Source organism: Notothenia rossii (genome assembly GCF_949606895.1).
Source record: "Notothenia rossii genome assembly, chromosome: 5".
NCBI lineage: Eukaryota > Metazoa > Chordata > Actinopteri > Perciformes > Nototheniidae > Notothenia > Notothenia rossii.
In genome coordinates, this window is record NC_136903.1 from 68,838,900 (window position 1) to 68,859,275 (window position 20,376).

General features: G+C 41.0%; 2 protein-coding genes across 2 annotated transcripts in view; one reads left to right on the forward strand and one right to left on the reverse strand.

Moving 5' to 3' along the window:
* cbfa2t2 (CBFA2/RUNX1 partner transcriptional co-repressor 2) overlaps positions 1-6,012 on the reverse strand; it is a 31,078-nt gene extending 25,066 nt beyond the window's left edge. The window contains exon 1 of the mRNA XM_079682992.1: positions 5,883-6,012. Coding sequence (XP_079539118.1) covers positions 5,883-5,910 — 28 coding nt within the window. The 5' untranslated portion in view covers positions 5,911-6,012. The remainder of the gene's footprint in view (positions 1-5,882) is intronic.
* Positions 6,013-14,977: 8,965 nt separating this feature from the next.
* The window catches only part of snta1 (syntrophin, alpha 1), a 43,341-nt gene continuing 37,942 nt past the window's right edge, over positions 14,978-20,376 (forward strand). The window contains exon 1 of the mRNA XM_079682994.1: positions 14,978-15,476. Coding sequence (XP_079539120.1) covers positions 15,194-15,476 — 283 coding nt within the window. The 5' untranslated portion in view covers positions 14,978-15,193. The remainder of the gene's footprint in view (positions 15,477-20,376) is intronic.

Consider the following 20,376-nt stretch of genomic DNA (forward strand, 5'->3'; position numbering starts at 1 on the left):
TCAACAACCAAAGCACTTTGCAAGTCTGTCCAGCCGCTCTCTTGTTTAACTTATATACCAGATACGCTGTCAGATATATCAATCTATTGGCACTCACAGTTTAAACTTTTAAATGCTGCAATTTCGCTAATTGGAAAATGATACCGCGGATCAGAACTTGCCAGCCTCACCCAATTGTTGGCACATAAAAATGAATAGTGCCCATAAACAACTCCATGTTTGGGAGACGCTGGGTGTTAAAAGAGCGGGCGCTCGCTAAGATGTGGACAAGCCCACACACAGACGTAACACATACAGTGAGTAACTAGGCACAGGACATTCCTCTCAGTACAACAGGCTTTATTTTAGTTACCATACTTTGTATTGTTCACAGCTGGCCATTAAAAGAGTTGTTACTTTGTCACCTTTTTTATATGGAGTTAATCATGGTACAAAACTGCATTTCTACATCATTTATGGGTTAAGTCTTCGCAGTGGGTCTCACCTTACAAGGACAAACTAATAACTCTTCTTGTTCTCACTCTCACAATAGTCACTAAAACAACAAGTACATTTTTCCCCGTGTTGAAATATTAAATAGTATTCAAAAAAGCATGATTAAAAAATGTGTTTGAGTATAACATTTGGATTGCAAGTACAAAGGTTAAGCCTTAATAGACCAAAGATCGCACACATATCTCCTACAAAGACACATAATGCTCTGTCAAGGCTCACAACAAATCCTACTCTTTTCAATGTCATCACACTGAGTTTTTTCAATTAAAGCACAGCGCCAGAGGGCAAACAAGGAGAAAGTCCTCTTCACGGACAGTGAATGACGACACCACCTACCATGTACTTTTACTTTATACTGTGTATTTTCTTTGCCGGATGTGTGAGTGAAGCTTCCTCCTACCAGCCATTGATTCTATATAAACCTTCCATCTCTCTTTTTCTCTCCCCAAGGCTGTAAGAGCAGCTGTGCTGTTCTCTTCCCTGGCGATGGCCACACCTGTGATCTGCAGGTGGTTCATCTGGCAGTGGAGCCGGGAACACCTGGCCAGGCAGATAGAGCCTCCAGGCTTTACTCTCTGTGTGTGTGTGTGTATGTGTGTGTGTGTGTGTGTGTGTGTGTGTGTGTGTGTGTGTGTGTGTATGTGTGTATGTGTGTATGTGTGTATGTGTGTGTGTGTGTGTGTGTGTGTGTGTGTGTGTGTGTGTGTGTGTGTGTGTGTGTGTGTGTGTGTGTGTGTGTGTGTGTGTGTGTGTGTGCGTGTGTGAAATAGTTTTGGGGATTTCTGAAGGGCTCAATTAAAGCTGAGGGAAGATAACGGCTGCCTTTGCTTATACACGCACACACACACTCACACACGTTCAGAGGCATGTGTTGGCATTTCCCAAGGTTAAGCCTCAGGGATGTTTGGGCTTGTCAATGTTGCAATACAATCCTTAATCTCTGTGTGTGTGGAGTAGAGAGGGGGTGTATTTACAGTTGATCTTGTTCTGGTTCTTTTGAAAATCAAGACACAACAAGTCGAACTAAACCTTTATCTGCCTTCCCATTGGTTCCTGTTAAGATTTGACGACCATTTTGTTGAAAAAAAATCCCCAACCAGAACAGCAGGAAATCGTTACGGCACCTGCTTTGTTGTTGCTTCACAGACCCACCAAGGGTATGACATTTAGCTGAAGAAGAGCAAAGACAACAAGCAGGGACACCAGCTGAGGACAAGACACATAAACAACAGCGTCCAGAACACATTCCACTATGGGAGCAAGTGCAGACTGAGTGCAATGCAAGTGTATGTGTGTAGCTGTTCTCTGACAGGCCCAGGAGGAGCAATATAAAAGAAGGGACAGATGAGGTGAACTTGACAAAAGTTATAAAACTCACTATTCAGGAGCCCCAAAGTGATATGATCCTCTGACAAATTCCCTGTGACTGATAAAGTGAGACTAGGCCAAGTCCACACATCATCTCCACAGTAATCTGTCAGGATGAGCAGCAGTAAGTATTTGGGTCAGACACTGCTGGATATGCTTATAGCTTGTGCTTTACAACATTACAAGTGTTTTGGTTGATTGTTTATGGGCAAAACAACTGACAATAAAAGCTGAATGACATATGGAACTATGAATGGGAAAATTACAATGCAGTGTTTTTTTCAAGAGTGATATTGCCTATATCGTGTCAAACCATGAACTAAGACTTCTCTCAGAGTCTTCAATAAGATCTCATACGCAGCTGGATGTCAGCTTTCCTCTGGGCGATGATGGGCCAGCTGCAGTTGGACTCTGCGTGTCGGCAAAGACAGACAAGCAGGGAAGGAGAGAGGGATAAGGGCAGATAAATGGAGATGGAAAAGGAATGGGGACAGAAAGACAGGGAACAAAGAGGGATGGATGGAGGGAGGCCGGACGTCAGACAGAAACAGGAGGTGAGAAAGGAGTGCTGGAGTAACCCTGGAAGGCAAGGAGAAAAGGGGGAACCAATGCTAACTCCTCTTTGTCTGAGCCAAGTGGGATATGATGGGAGGGGGGTTAAAGCCGTGGGGAGTGGGAACAGAGAAACAGGGGGCATTAAAAAAGCATAATGTGGTAATAATTTCCTTTCACTTGCTTATTTTATTTTTTGCCTGACCACTCCGATTCACTCTGAAGTGACTGGGCCCTTTTGTTCCCAGGCAATGTCCCTCCACTTAAAGTAGAAGACCGAATAAATGCTTGCACACAATCCTGGGACCTGCATGCCGCCGCCCCAATAAAGGATACATGATTCCTTTCTCCATGATGATTTAAATGAAACAGAAGAACACACAAAAGACTAGTTTATCCCTTTTGGTCGAGTGTTTCAAAAGCCATATGACAAATATGCAAAACCGCTCTCAAACCGTGCAAGACGCCTTTTTGGAATAGTCAAATGTGTCAAGGCAATGTTTACGCTACCAAGTGACACCTGAATACAGAGGCCATGGCGGTGGCTGGCAGTATAACTAAAGACAGGGTTAACAAAACTCAGGAGCCGAGCTAAGGCCTGCAATCACGAATGAAAAGCGAGGTTTATCTTTCAGAGGAGAAGAAGTGGTGTTTTGTCAGGAGGTGGGCGAGTACGGACACTCTAATAGCCCTCGTCTCCTGTACGGCTGGTATTTCTGAGGATTGTTATTGGCGAGTGATCCTAGGCGCAAGATCACATCTGGATCCTATCCTCCCAGCCGCTCTGTGCAGCGCCGCACTGCAACAAGAAACAGCTGTGCAAAACTGGCTTCAATTAGCCTCACATTCTCCCTGACAGTTAATCCCTTTCTACTCCCCTGCTCTCACTGTTTTTTTTTCTCCCTTTAACTGTTTCGGTCACTCCTCTCTTTCTCTTTCTTTAAGCTTCAGGTTGCCACACTGTCTGAAGTAATAGACAGGGGAAAACAGTGTGCTGAATTAGAAACAGACATTGGGACAGAAAGCTCAGTGGTCTCACAAAACATGACAAATCATATCTGTTTGAATAGACTGGTGATGCTGCCTGTAGTGGTTACGATGAAACAAAAGGGGACTTGATAATAGGATGCAGAGATGATATTCTCTTCTTATCATTGGGTTGTAAATGTTTCAATACAATTAAATCTTGGACTCAAATTTACAGTATCCCAATAACAGTGGATCTGTGACGCATGTAATTAAAGTCTGTTTAAATTGTCGTTTGGTCACACATTACTACTTAAACAGAAGATGCCAGATTCTTTGTTGTGGTTCTCACTTGGGGAGCATTGGGCAACAAAGTGACCCCATAAAACCAGCCTTTAAACATCTCCTTTCTTACTGAAACCACACTTTGCAAACACTTAAGTGCAATCCAGCCGTGCAGCACACTGAATAAAATGTTGTCGCTCGTGAGTCATAAATCAAACCCAGCTCAAACTAGTTCAACTACACACCATCTTGACTCAGCTATACTACACAGGGGGATCCAGCCCAGATGGGTCCTGTGATAGGAAATGGGAGCCAGGTTTGAGGTAAGGGTGCCGATCTGATGGGCTTGATGAGCAAATCTGGAAGGTTCTGCAGTCAATGTAGCCCTGGGGCCAGAGTAAAATACAAACAGGTGGTAGTGCTGGTGGAAAAGACCCACGCAGAGACCAGAGGGAGTGAGAAAAGATACTGGGCTAGCAGCCTGACACACACAAACACACCAAAGCACACCAAAGACACAGCCAATCGCATGAAAGACACATTGTAACACACAGAAACAAGAATATAAAGCACACATAAAAATACATTAGCGTTTAATTTCATATACATTTGTGGTACAAGTCTTCATGTGCATACACACACATTCACAGACACACTTACATGCATAAAAACCGCCTACAATAACAATGCATTGTGCAGGAATGACTCAGGGAAGATCTGCAGGCACCTCTCTCTACCTCCAGCACAGGCACATTCTCCCACATGGCAAAACACAAAGGGCCCACGTCTGGCAACGCTAGCAGCCCACTCAAGCCAAAACCAATTAGGTCTCTAATGCAAACCTGCAGGGCCCCTTTGTCGTTTATTTCCCCTTTTAATGTCAGAGGATTGGAATCTGACTCTATAACCCACCCCAAAGAAAAGAAGGAAAAAGGCAAAAGGGAAAATTATCGGAGGTTCCAAATGATCCACATGTTTTCAAGTAAAGCTAATTGAATCAATGGTGAATGGAAATGATTGACTCGTGTGAGCAATGTTGAGCCTACATGCTCTTTAACACATTTTCTCCCAGTGTACACCGAGCCTCTCTGCTTCCCAGAGGACTATTTAGCCTCTGCAAAACATCAAATTACTTCACCTAAACAACGATTACGGTGAAACAGGAGAACACACACATTTTTGATCTGTTGTGGGTTATACTTGGAACCAAAACCAGTTGTTTTCCGAAACCCAAAATGAATGTTTATAGTTTCCAATTACAGTACACACTTTGCTGCTCCCTGGTGGCAACTGTAGCCCCACCATCATTATCATCATCATCATCATCATCATCACCACAGCATGACCATCAGCATTACAGTCATGTCTTTGTCATGCGATTATTTGTTTCTCTGTGGGGAAAAGGGGACCCACTGGAGTCCTGAGGGGAGTCGCAGTGACACACGGGGGCCTACTGATCCCACTTGCATTGAAGGACTGTACTATTGACCCCTGATGTCATGTAAAGCAGGCAGGAACCGCAGGCAAAAAGGGAAAAACCTCCTCCTGGCATCAAGCAGCAGCCCTAGCCTGGTTTCACACCGCCTGGTGTTTTTGTCTTAAAAAGCTGTAAAGTCCAGATGGTGGAAAGAGAGAAAAAAAACTTTGCCTGGTGGATTAAGGGCTCCAAATCCTCCGCTGAATAGACACATAGACCGAAAGCTGCTATTCAATCAAATGGGGGCATAATAGCTGTCTTGTGGGGGCTATATAGAGATAATGCATCCAATAGAGTGTGTGTTATGCATAGTTTATTCTCACTCTTTAATGGATCTTAATGAGCGTAAGATCTAAGCAGACAAAAGGAGGAGTGAGTTTTTGTTTGGTCATTATAACCATTTGATATGATCTGAAGTAACACATTCAAAGGTCTCTGCTCTGGAAAAAGGAATTGAAAAAATAATAGGGGAGTGTTTTCTATCCGCATTATGTAGCCTTAATACAAGCTCATTACGAGGCAGAGCAAGCCTTTAAGATGTGATTATTTATGGTCCTTAATTATGTAAAACATATAAATGAGAAAAGGACATCTGGGCTATTTGTTTTGACTCACCATGGTGTATAAAGTGTGCAGGTGCAAATATCCATTACCTGTGGATAAATGCTTTCAGGTAATAGTCACTTTAGTTTTATAATACATTATATACCATGTTATTGATAATTTAAAACATACTTACAATTTAAAGCACTCGGCATTCCGACCATGCTCCTTGTTTTTTTTCAGTTTTCTTCCTCTTGCAGCCTGGTGCCTGGTACGATCAGTCTTTTTATGGTCCTTCAGTTTTTCTTCGACTGGCTCTTTACTTGATTAAAAAACTTTTGAATTAAATACAGTGGAACGGAATCTGCAGGAGACCATCAATCCGACTCACCGGCAGGCTTCAGGTATCTATTCTCTCGCTCTACAAAGAATATTTAAGTGGGCGGTACTAATTGTCAGCATTAAAACAGAAAGCCAATGACGCTGGGTTACAGCAGGGAAACGTTGTCTCTGTAATGATTAACTCCGAGCGGCAACAATAGGACACCAGTGCTCAGCTCACATAATCCTCACAGCAGACACACTTCCATTGCCTTGAGCAAAGTCGTTTATGACCTCGACTTGTTGGTGTATTGATTTTGTTTTTCATAGCCAGAATCTATAGCCCAAAAATGCCTCCACAAATTGTCATTGGAACAAGCAAGGACATGGAGAGATGAAACAAAAAAATCATGGATTGAACTTGATATTATGTGGCCCTAAGGGATGAATCAAAAATGTTGCTCAATAACATATTATAGAGGTAACAACTGTTTCATCTGTTGATCTTCATAACAATAGCCTGGATAGGAAGACAAACTGATCTGGACTCCATCCAAAGTCTCACATGTTATTCTTCTTTAAAAACATAATATTCGGTTGCCGGCTGAGAAGATTGTGGGACATACTACCCCCAACACACACATAAACATCCACCATCATATTTCTATCCTCCCCCTCCTACAGCCACCCACATATGCCACACACTCCTGTCCTCCCCCTCCTTCCCTCCCCTCCAGCCCCCCATCCTCCACCCCTGCCAGGCTGCCACCTGCTCTCTGCAGCATGCTGCACAGCTGCTCTGCTACAATAACAAATTAAGGTCCACTGTGGCAGGCAGGAGTCATTACCTACTGCTCCTGCAATGGAAGAGCCAAGCAGCTACCGCCTCAGTGTGTGGGGAACACAGGTTTCCCCCTTTTTTTGTGTAAAGCCGGGGGCCAAGGGGCCACTAATTGTTTTTGATATGGAGCACAGGATCAGGGGGTGCGACAGTTTGGGGACACAGAAGCTAAGAGTCACCACTTACTGTGTCTGTGACAGGAGTGAGTCACATATTGCTGACGGTGCTGTTTTAACAATTATTGAACAATGATGCATGATATTCAGAACAACACATGATCCGATCTATGCTTTTAAATGTACTTATCATAATATGTTCTTGAGAGATGTTTAAGCACTTAGAAATACAGTTGCAAATTTGCATCCTCAAATGGGATTTTATTAGCAATAAATCAACAACTACTTTTTCTTTTTCCTTTTACAGAAATGCAAATTCGATAATTACTTTAAATAAACGAAGAAACTCGACTACTCTCTAAATGAAAAGGGCAGACTCTGTAGTTCTGCAGATGAACCACCCACGTAGTCTCCGGCAGGTGCAGGCATACATTTACAGCCTGCACCTGCCTGAGAACACAAGACTCAACAAAGAAAAGAAGATAATGTTACACTCATACCTCAAATAAACTATAATGACAGCTTAATCTTGGTAAAATATAGTGAGCGCTTCACTTCCTGAAAGATTTAACTATTTATTGCATCATTAAAATCATTTGAAGCTTTTTTATTAGAACTAATGTTTACAAGAAAGCTAAAGTACCTCCACATTCACACAAATTCCTCCAGAGTTTGAGATGCCAAAACCTGAAACAAAACAATAAAATGAACACAACTTATGCTGAGTGAAACACATTATTAATGCCAGAGCAGACTATAGAAGAAGGGGAAGTTAAAGTTAAGGTTAGATTACAGAATAGAACCAGCAGGGATGTATTAATAAATGTGAAATATAAACATATTGATATAGGTCACCTGGTTGTTAGCATTACATTGTGTTTGTATATGAATTTGCAATATTTAGCAATTTGTAACTTTATTTTTAAAGTCACATATTCCAATGACTGTTCCAAACCTTCTGTGAGTGCAATTACTACCATAAGCTTCCATTTCAGACACAATTCATCTTTACCCTTTTCTATATCACAGCATTCATTTATTTTATTTCATGTAAATCAATCAATCAGTGTAATCTCAATCTACATTTGTAGAATGTATTCAGTGAATTACTCGTACAATAAATCAATCGAGACGAAACCTTTGATTGGGACGACAATGTCCGTCTAACTCATCCTGTCAACAAGCTCAGTGACAGGTTAACAAAGAGAGGACTAGTCAGTTAGCAGGAGGCCGAAGTCAAAGAAGAAACAGGCTCAGACGGTGGTGGGATTTGCCGTGGTCATTATGGTCCCTCTGTGTGACAGCTGGCCATTGCCCCCCCCCCCTTCATTGCTTTTCAGCGTCTTTGTCACAGCTCCTTTAATCACAGCAGCAGGACTGTTACACTGCAAATCAGCTGACCTGACCTACTGGCTGACTAAGCAACCGTCTGAATTTAACCCCACAGAGCTAATGCAGCGTTTTTACAAGTTAAAAGTCTCCCATAATCCCCCAAAAAATCACCAAGCAAACTTATGTTGAAGTGTTTTGCCATTTTTAAATAAAAGTTCATGCAAAGCTAATGGAAAATGTTTTGTATACTGTAGTCGTTTCAGGTCACTAATGGTATACTTCTTCGTAAAGACAAATGAAAAGGGCTTAAAACAATGCTTTACGTCCGGCTCATATTTGTGTTTTCTCCGCCTTTAACTTTAATGTGATTGTTCACTTTCATCGCTTTCATAGTGGCGGAGCAGTCCGCTGTTTACTGCAAATGCGCTTAAAACCTATTGTAAACTAGCTGGCTCACTTAACGGCAAACAAAGTAAGAGATTATTAGCTGATTAAAGCATTTAGCTGATATTTCACTATGGAGGAAGCTAAAATAAAAAAACGTAGCTTCAAAAAAAAGTTAATATTGGACTTAATATGGGCCAAGACACATGACTCCAAATGAATGCTAATGCTAATGCAGTGCTAACATTTGAGGAAAACTAAAAGTAGTGGTCCAAAACGTAGCTACCAAACTGCAGTCTGCGCATAAAGCTTCAAGCACTTTCTATTTTGAGTGAAAGCACAAATTATGGAAAACAACCGGAAATTCTGACTCATCAAAATCATCATGAAACCCTTAATAATAATGATTCTCTCTATAAAAGAAATCTATTGACCTGCAGATGTCTCTTCTATCCACACATACTCCTCAGCCTCAACTGAACTGCTGCCCCCCTCTGCCCAGTATGCTGAGTTAAGTAATCACTGCCTTGGCGTGATCTGACAGTGCCAACAACACTGTGAACGATGCCATGAATATACGAGCCTGCACATTTACCCTTCCTAACCCTGCTCACTTACCCTCTCAACTGTACATTGGTTGACCTTAAAGATTCCTAATGCCCTTGAGGGAATGTTTTCTAAAATGATTTGCTCTTTCACTTTACTGTTTGAGTCAAGAGGGGGGCAAGTCATTAGCTGGGACTGTTTACCCTACTTTCTGCAGTCATGCCATCTGCGTGAGCTCTGTAGATTGCATAAGGCCTGGCAGATAGGACACCTCCACAAAACCTGTTCCGTTGTATTCATTGTTTCAGTCTGCTCCATCCAAAATTATCTTTTTGTCTCCCCTGTGCCTTCATTCTTTTTCCCTCAGTTCGCTTTTCACAATTCCACTCACCACTAATTATCTTATCCTGATTTATTTCTCTTGGCCTATTGTACATCTCCCCTCTGCCCTCCCCCTTCTCTCTTCCTGTCACCCCCAACAGCTGACAGGCCAGACCCTGCCTCGTGGTGACACTTCACCCACGCCGACCCATGCCGACCTGAGCCAGATCACTAGCCCATGTGGGAGTCAGAGCCAGGGCCAAGACCAAGGTTTCTGCTGGGGGTTGAGGGGGGGGGGGGACTGAGGCCAGCAAGATGGCTCTATAGTCATCATAATCATTCATTGCCTGCTGGTCCTTCTGTCCTCATCCTCCTCCCACTCCTCCTGCTTTTTTGTCCTCCTCATGTCAGGGCCACACGGCACGCGTATCAGCTGAGCCCAGGATGGTTGGAGTCAACGGGGTCAGGTGGCAGACGCCTGGTTAATTCTCCTGAGGCTGCAAAGTGCTAGCGTCATCTCATACATACAGACTCTGAAATGCACAGATAGAGACAAACACAAACGCATTCAAACATTCACAGTATTCAAGACAAATTGTGCAGACTGTAGATAGAGCAGGATGTTATTAGATGGGGTAAATAGTTTGGGGGGTTTGATGAGTGCGATGGGGCAGTCAGACAGACAGACAAACAGATAGATCGGCATTAAAAAGGAGGAGGGGAAGATTATAAACACATGACCAGATGGAGAGAGAGATAGCCCTATTATGTAGATCCCTCCATCCCTCAGCCCTGTCTCCTCTCCTTCGCTTGGATCCCTCATGCATATATACCTTTACATTATTCAGTAGGTTATAATGAGAGTAACTGAAAGTGGTGGGGGTTAAAAAAAAATTGGTTTAGATGGCAGAAGGTGGGCCACAGGTGTACGAGCCTGACACTTATTCTTCTGTTTGACCTCTCATTATCACCCCCGAATTCTGCTTCATTATTATCCTGTGTCCTCGGGTGTTTAGGGAGCAGCGTGGTGTGTCTGTCTACCACAGTCTGTTCAGTGCACAGTCTGTCATTCATTTTTTGAGAATAAATTATTCCATATTTTAAGATCTAGTATTGTCTTCTGTTATCTGTGTTTCTGTCTTCTGACCCATTTCCGATCACTTACTTCCCTCTCTGCTACATTTTAACCACATTTCCGGTGACTTTTCTAATGACGTGGCAGGTGCTTATCAATAATATGATTTTGACTGCTCGTAATTCATCTGTCCATCACTTTTGATTGAAATCTTTTCAAACCCATACTGTCACATCTGCATATCTCTCGTCATCTTCCTCTCAATCTGCTTATCTTTGTGTCTGTGATCAGCTCATCTATCTACCCACCAGCCTGTCCTCGAGGACTGAAGTGGAGAGGTCTGGTCTGTTGTTATAAAGGGAACAGGTGGGGCAGGCTAACAGTCAGTGCAGGCTGGAATCACACACACACACACACACACACACACACACACACACACACACACACACACACACACACACACACACACACACACACACACACACACACACACACACACACACACACACACACACACACACACACACACACACACACACACACACACACACACACACACACACACACACACACACACACACACGTAAGCTGCAGGCAGTCAGCCGCTCAGACACTGGCCCATATGGTAGACCTCTGGAGCTGTTGCCCTTAGCAGAGTGGGGAGGGATGGATGCAGAGATGGTTGGAGGATGGCAGGAGGAAGCAGAGGGAAGCAGGGGGAGGTTGAAATTAATCAGCAGGCCACCCCAACTGTCCACTGTCTTTGGGGAGTTGAAACATACATATATGTGGCTGATTGAACCGGGGGGTTAGGATGGCAAGTGGAGGGTTGTAGTGTGATCAGTTTTTATTGTTTGTTTTTTTCTATCTCCATTGATTTATTTATCTGACCCATATATCCTTATTTTTTTTATTTTTTTACATCTGCTTCATTAACTTGAGCACACCCAAAGCACATCTAATAAATAGCTAAATGTTTCCAAAAACAAAAATAATCGTTAACAATATAAATAATGTTTTGTGCAAAACACAAAAGCAATAATATCTAATGTTAAAGTTTTTTATGTTATTTTCCCAACATGTACTTATCCTAGACAGTTGTTGTCATTGCTAATCTTGTCTTTATTTCATGTTAATCTGCATTTATTTACCCATAGGTTTTTACAGATCTGCATTTTAAATCTTACTCAAGTATAGAAGTACTTGCTACAAATTGTACTTGAAGTACTCCTTATGTGGTTTTGTCCCTCTTATGATATTACATTTATTTTAATGAATGAATATTATTGATGCATTAATATGTGAAGACAATTATAATGTTGGTGTCATTTTAAATATTTAATATCAATACGTATCAATATCAAATTCATATAAGATGCTTGTTATTATTTTGTATGTAAAATCTAGTGATTATTGTTTATAGTATACAATCTGCTGGAGTAGAGCTAAAAAAAAATCCAATGTGTCACTGTCAAAATATAGAAGGCCCTGTATATTATGTGCCCATATAACCTGCAACTTTTCTATCTGATTCATGACTATATCAGGTCCTAAACGTCTTTTCCTTGACATCTCTTCCTTTGCGTCAGAGATCCTTACAAATCCTGTAGTTCCATTCGTTGAAGCTTTGAAAACATATTAAGGCCCGGTACATAGGCTGGCCACCTGCCATTCACATCACAAAGGAATAGACTGACAGATGTATAGACAGGAGGTCAGATGGTCAAACGCTTTGTCATAATGCTCAACATCATTAGGTAGATGCACTGCTTAAGGCAAGATCTGTCGTTAAAACCCCTTTTCATTGAGATGTATATATGTGTTGTTCTATACATGTGCAAAATACTACATCCACATGTTTTTGACTGAACAAGGAATTATATAACAGTGCAAGAATAGGTGTAAGTTTAGGGGGACACATAGAAAAACTGCGTACATGTTTAGAACAACCGTTTATGTAAAAAAAAAAATACTTCCTTAATCTTACATACATTCTCAATGGCAATAGGGGGCACATAAACTCAACAACCAGCTGTTTCCTGTTAGCAAAAACGTCCCTGCCAACACATCCAGCAGACACATAGCAACATTGACGTTTATTTTTGCTTGTTTGATGGGCTGGTAGCATACAGCAGTTTATCATTCGTGTTTTTTTGCTTTAAAACTGCTGATATTTATGGTTGGAAATTGGGTTGATGGATTAAAGATTCAAGAAAGGGTTAAAAATGAAAAAGTCTTTAAAACCTACATGACTTAAGTATAATGCAGATTAGTTTTGGAAAATATATGCATTTTCACTGGACATATGGTTGGATCTATTAAAATAATAACTGTGGTGCATTTAATCCTGGGACAGATTACCGTGGTGTTGTGTGAGTTGATGAATATGTGTACATTTAATCTTATGCACAAAAGATTAATCTATTTATGGCATATTATAATCAATCTGTGAAAAAATGTCTGCAAGGTCAGATAAACTAACACCAGACAGCATGGCATTAGAGATAGAGTCACTGTTTTACTAAGCTTGTTTTATTTGATCTTTAACAAAAATACCGGCATCAAACAGTAATCTAAAAAATGTTAATGTAAAATAAAAAATAAATAAAAAAGGTAGAACATAAAAGAATCCTTTCCAAATATCTGCCTTGAAAAAGATGACCTTGTCTAATGCCAAGCAATATAAATGTGTCAGTCTGGAAGTAATGGAGCCATTTGATCACTAGGGGGAGACAGGAGATTGGGAACCAACCTATAAAAAGCCTGTGTTTGACAGGAAAACAGTGTGTCTGTGCATTTTGTTCAATGGATGCATTCACATTTCAATAACAGGAAACACAAATACATCTCCATGACATGTATTTAAACTTACCAATTACAAATGAATGCAGCAGCAGCGGTATTAATCTGCTTAGCCTATTTTGGGTTATTTGGAGGTTTTATTAACAGTTGAGCATCTTTAAACATGGTAAGAGTTGAGAGCAATTTTGGGTCAATGTTCCAAACTTGCTTCTCCTTGAGGAAGCAATTGCCCCCTCACTATCCCACCCAGAAGAGTGTTTTCTAAAAATGGGTGCTGGAACTTCTTTGCTTTTTCACCTGCTGTGAAGCAGATGCAACACAGGCCGCCACACACAGCTGAAGGGCTGGCAGATTCCTTGCAGATGCAATAGAGCATGGGAAATTTGCTTCATCAGCTAGTTTCAGTGAATCACGCATGTCGTTAATGTCTACTCTGCGCAATTAAGTGCACCTTTGCTGAGTCACCAATACGGTGCAATACTTCATTCATGTTTAGTTGAGTCAAAACCAAGGCCAAACAGATCTGTCAGGCTGAAATCAAAGCTTATTACAAATGTGTTTTAGACATAGATATTTATTTTTTCCATTTATTTAAAAAATAAATGTTGTGCGTGTCTTAGGCACAATCATTGCCAATCAAATGACTAAAAGTAAAAATAATTTTCTTAACCCCAATCCAGGGACAAATCTTGTATGCCGTAGTGGAAAATTATTCTCGAAATCAATGATAAGTACATTTCTGGGATGGGAAGTCCCTTTGTGAATCAAAGTAAATGACCTACATTGTTGCTATCTGCTACCCATTCAACTAAACGTCTAAATGTCCTCTTATACCAAAACAGCACATTTATTTGCCAATACCTTTTTTGTTGTCTCTTTAAGACGTTCTTGCACTCTTATGCAACTCGATCCTGCACATAAGGTTTTAGTGTCTGGCCTATAGCCTATTGATTCAGCTTTTTTAGTTCTCATACTGCGCTGCCAACTCATTTAGTGGAGGAAAGCTTTGGGCTAACAACCCTTTAGAGAACACCATACTCATCCTGTGTACTTTTTATTAAGATTTTGCTGGGTATTGATTGGAGGGGTTTATCCTTTCCATCTGCTTTCTCAAGGCAATACCAGCCTGAATGTTTTTTTCTTTGTGAACTATATTTTGGCACTAGCATGATCTTCTTTATTTTATTTTTGAGAGATTCATGGAGCAACAAGATTTGATAAAAATGTTGGATGTGAACTAATTCACATCCTTTAACATTTTGGCCATCAGAGATCAAACTGAAGAGGAATTTGTGGATGTCATGCCTAATATTAGCTCTTTCAACTGGAAAGCCAGAGCAATATCTGGTCTTGGAAGCACTATTGATTTTATTTTTGTTTCATGATAGAACGTCTGTATATCAGTGCAGTGATTTTGTGTCTGTTGGGCACATTACAAATTAGATCTGTGATCTGAGCCCGGCTAGTTCAATGCACTTGAAATACATAATAAAATAAATCAAAACTTAATTAAGTGTGACTCAACCGCTCACAGTTCATTAATGGAGGGACTCAACACGCATCTCTTTGAACTTTGAGTGTGTGTGTCAATAGCATTGCTAATCGTATCACCCTCAATGAACTTTACTTCTTACTACTGGATAAACCTCTTCGGAGGGGGACGTCGGGGGGAGAGAGGGGAGTGGTGTGCCCCCTACCCCATCCCTCCACCCCCTATCTTTTTACAGGACTGCCAGCCCGTCTAGAGTTATTCCAGGAATGCGTTGAACATGGCTGCCGCGATGAAGGCGCAGAAAACGGGACTGCTGGAACTTCGACTGACCGTGGACCGCTGGATCCGGGTTTTGGCCACTCTTACCGAGGACACGCTCACATTGAACCACGGGGAGGGTGCCGAGGAGCCCGCAAAGCCAGCCCTGAACCCCGCCGGTGCTATCAACGGAGACCCCCCGAACCTAAGCTTGTCCCCGGTCCCGGAAACCATCACCAACGTGAAGCGCACCGTGCGAGTTACCAAGCAAGATGTTGGAGGTCTGGGAATCAGTATCAAAGGTAGGGCACTTTAAATAAATAATTACCAAACCGCTAACTTCATAAACGGCGAGGCGGTGGTAGTTAGCACAAGTTTTGGCTAGTTGGGAGTTTGAGTTTATGTCAGCGACGGCGAAAACAAAACCGTGTAGGCTACTTGTCAGTTAACTAACCAACTTCAATCCGTTAGAAAGTGTCAATTTCCACGACGGTTAGTGAAGGCATTGTAACTCAAACTTATTTCATGGAGGGCTGTGGTTTGCATGGAGAAGAAATGACAGCTGTGATTCTCTCACGCTGTGCCTTACCTCAACAGGGAACCATTTCAGAGTCAAAGCCACCACCGGGGATTACTGTCGTTTAACGTTAGCAGGAAATCAATCCTACGTAGTCTTTTCCCCAAACACACCAGTTAAACAGAGACGGAAGAAGTACTAAGATCTTGTACTTCAGTTAAAATAGAATTACCAGAGTGTATGAATACTCTGTTACAAGTGAAAGTCCTGCATTGAAAAGATCCTCAAGTAAAAGTTCAGTTGTATGAGCATCAAATGTGCTCATTAAGCAGAACCCCGTCAATCAAATCGACCCAGTGCATCAGCCAATAATCAAGTGACAATATGTCAATACATTCAAACTGCAGACCAGTAAGGAGGTGGAGACTCTAACACACATGTAAGATCACACACACAAACAACATGTGTGTATATTATTCACCAATATTGTTGTGTTAATGTATCAACCAAAACAAGGTAAGTGTCACTGAGCAATCACAACTTAACCTTTAAAACAGATCTGGTATGCCAGGAAGATGGAAACTTAATGTGGTCCACAGTAAGATTACAATTATCACTAAACTAAATAGTGACATAAAGCAAAAAATAAAATAAAAACCTACTCAATTTAAACTACAAGATTGGAAAACCATTTCGGTCACATCCATCGATTCTAATCAAATCAAATATGGCTCAGACTGTATTTCAACTATGCTGTTCATTTATTTATTTAATTTTTACAGTGATTCCAAATGAGCAGCCCTGAATTTTCCTAACAGAGATCTCCATCATGATAGTAGCCTGTTGCTGCAGATCATGGAAACAGGACAAGGAAAAGGCATTTATCAGTCGTCACACAGCACACAGAACAGGTATGCAAGTCTGGCTTTTAAGATATGGAGAGGTCACAACCGTTTCTCATTGCAAGGTTATAAGAGCAATATTGGTGGAACTATAATGTAGCAGTGGTGGAATATAGATGCATATTTGTGCATTCAAATGCATTAATAATGTTTTTTCAAGCAAGCCAAGTAGTTTACATTCTGTAAAAACAGTGTTGGTTTTACCCTTTCTCTGATTCTATGTTCACCACTTTCATTTTCAGCCTAGTACTTAATTGAGATGCACCCTTCAGAAATATGACAACAAATGAATATAAAAGGTTAAGAAAAATCACAAAAACAACGGTGCTGGCCGACAGTTGCTAACAGTGGATATGTAATGTTGGATTTTGGTTCATAACATGTTGTGGGACCCTGTTGGAAGATAGTTTGCTGGACCCACCCAAACAAAATAAAAAAACAAGTAGGAGAGGGTTGGCAAATTAAATACATCATGTGGTAGCTAGTATCTGACCTTCAGTTGTTTAACGGCAGAGGTGTAAAGTAACTAAGTACATTTACTCAAGTACAGTACTTCAGTATCATTTTGAGTTAATTGTACTTGACTTGAGTATTTCCATGTTATATTACTTTGTACAGAATTCTACCCACTACATTTACGTAATACTTTTAGTTGGGAGATGTGGATTAATTATGTGAAATATAATCAACACTTAAATAAGATTTTTGTTATACCTGAAGTAAATTCACTAGCTACCCTGCAGCACAGTTATTAAAACTAGCTTGACCTTAACCAGCTTTGATAACACTTCAATGCATCAATCATTGTGATTGCTCGTTGACACTTACCTTGTTTTGTTGATACATTAACACAACAATATTGGTGAATAATATACACACATTTTGTTTGTGTGTGTGTGATCTTACATGTGTGTTAGAGCCTCCACCTCCTTACTGTTCTGCAGTTTGAATGTATTGACATATTGTCACTTGATTATTGGCTGATGCACTGGGTCGATTTGATTGGCGGCTGTGGTCTTGCACCACTGTCATTTTGCAAAGAGGGATCATCATTGTGGCTGCTGGTGACATGTTTATTTTCATCCCCCCACCACTGCCACTACCACCACCATCACCAACAACAACAACAACAACAAAGCCCCGAATGACATAAATGTTATGTCCATCTTTCTGGAAATGGGTGGCTTTGAAAATCAGACAGTCTGCTATTAAAACAAAATCATAGCTGGCACCCTGCCGGCTTGACATTGTTGTGATGCCTGTTGTTCAAAGACAGAGATGAAGAGATGGAGGAGGAAGGTTTTAACAGAAGGATATCAAGAGAAAGCACAGGCAAAAAGAGAAAGCCATACAGGAAACAGGTCTTGAAAAAAGCCAGCAATAGGTGAAATGAGTAAAAAATAGTACAGTGTGAAAAAGAAAGGGGTTGAAGAAAATTAAAGAACAAGGCAAAGCCGTTGTGGGCCAGCTGACACCACATTGTGAACAGCTGACAGGAGCAACCCACACTTGCCATTGGCCAAGGATGAAAGCTATGTGGCTGGGAGTGGAGTCCTCCACTAGTGTTCATTTTAGGGAGCCCACCCCAGCTCGCAGAAAAGCATGGACAACCTTTACTCTCACATGTCTAAATTTAAGAAGAGAGGCTAGGAAGTGAGGCTCCAGAGTTCTACAGAGGCCTATTGGTCAGCGTGAAGTAGAGTGTGCTTCTGCATTTCTGGGTGCAGCACTTTGGTGTAAGCTTTGTGTGTTTTTACCACAACTAAAGTAACAGTGATGGTATCAAAATACATTACTTGAATGTAATAGCTTCCTTGACACTGTTTAAAACTGATCCCAGTGTGCTTTATCTGAGTCAGGTCTGACAGTTTTAGGGCAAACATTATGAAACAATGTTTTGATGTCTGAAAATCTTTCGTCACGAAATTTCCAAAATGTGAGAATATATGTGTCAGCTAATAAGGCCAAGGTGGAGTGTTATGCAACACATATATTATTAAAAAGCCATTGTCTTCTTATCTGGTTCTGCAAATTCATCAGGAATATGTTATCAGACTATTTTTGAAGATTTTTGTCTTACATCTTTTGCTGTACTTTACTCCAGTGCTCATTAGCACTGCATGCAACTCAGCTGAGTTTAATAAAGTTAACTGCTAATCATGCGAAATTCTTTGAAATAAGCATTATCACAGCAAACACATTGTGAGCAAATAATTACCTAATTAGGTACATGTCAGTGTTGTAGAAATGAGTACCCTTCATTTACCTGTCATGGGTAGCTCCAGTGGCTCCACCCCACCTCCACAGTGCCACCTTCCTGTCAGCTGAGTGACAGACTGCCGGCTGAGGGGTGCTAAGCTGTGTTTGATGTGAACATTAGAGAACAAAAGGTAGGGGTTGGAAGGGACTATGGGAGTGTTGTGTAGGAGTGGCAGACATTGATGCTATTTTCCCCATATGTCAATGATGCTTATTCAGCATTCATGTCAGTAAGAGATATTTCAGATACAAACCTAAAAGCAGTAAAGAGAGGACATATAGTCTGGCTACCCCAAGTTCAGACCTTTTTAGTGTGTCAAATCTTCTTATCCATCACATATTGTGTCCTCTTATTGGTTCAAATATCTACAATATGTACAGACATCATTGATTCAGTTGCCAGGCCATTCGGACACCAATATCATCCTCTCAAATGAGCCAGCTTCCTTTTGCCTTTTTCTCCAACCATTTACTTGAAATAGATCCTTCACATTCATTTGCACCACTCATCATGTAAAAGGAGATAGTATTGCAGTCGGTAAAGTTGGAAGTCATTTGGTGAACGCTCTATTAACATTGGTTTGTCACGAAGGATATTAGCATGTCATATTTTAATGAAGCTGAAAGGTCACCGGCCGTATCCTGCACTTGTAATGATGTTCAAGTCTGCAAGACCCCACATCTACCCTGCATTAGTTGGCTTTCAATTAATGTTGTAGTTGGACCAGCAGCCCAGCAGTAATGTACAGTAGTAAAATGAGTGTTAACATTTGCCATTTGATACTTGATATTAATACTTGAAATCAATGAAAACTTCCCTTCCCAATAGTCCCATTAGTAAACAACTGTTGGATGTCTAGTTGTACATCTTTAAATACTTCATGTAAGAAATCAAAGAGTCAGCAGTTTGTGTATTTCTAAAGTACCATGGAGTCTTCGCGCACTCAAAGGATAATAATATAGAGCATGGTAATTCACTACAGTTTCTGTGGTAGAGCAAATGCGGGCAAAAGGTAACCTGAAGGTTAGAAAAGCAACTTGTGACAGGGAGGTATTTAAATATAATCCTCAAACCAGCTGGGAAGATTGGTATGGAGGCGATGAGCAAGTCACTGTCCCCACAGGACAGCAGACCCTTTAACTTGAAATTCAAGACCACACATACTGTATGTTATTGTTTCAGATAGTGATCAGCAGACAATTCCAGGCATGTGTCAGCATGTCTGTGAACTGTTGAGAGACAAGCAGCATCATTACTTAAAATGAGTTTCACTGTTCTTCTATCATATTTAATTAGAACAAAATTACTTTGGAATTGGCTAATCTTAATTTTTGGTCGTGTATGGCTCTTTTGCTGACCTGCTGTGGGAAGAATGTCTCCCTAAGCTTCTAGAGATGACATGGCCTCGTAATCATTGCGCCCCTGCATAATAATAATCTACTTTAATAATGTAACTGTTCCTAAGGGTGCTTACTGTTTACCACATGAGGCCAATTCAGCAAACTTGGCTTTCCACACAGTTG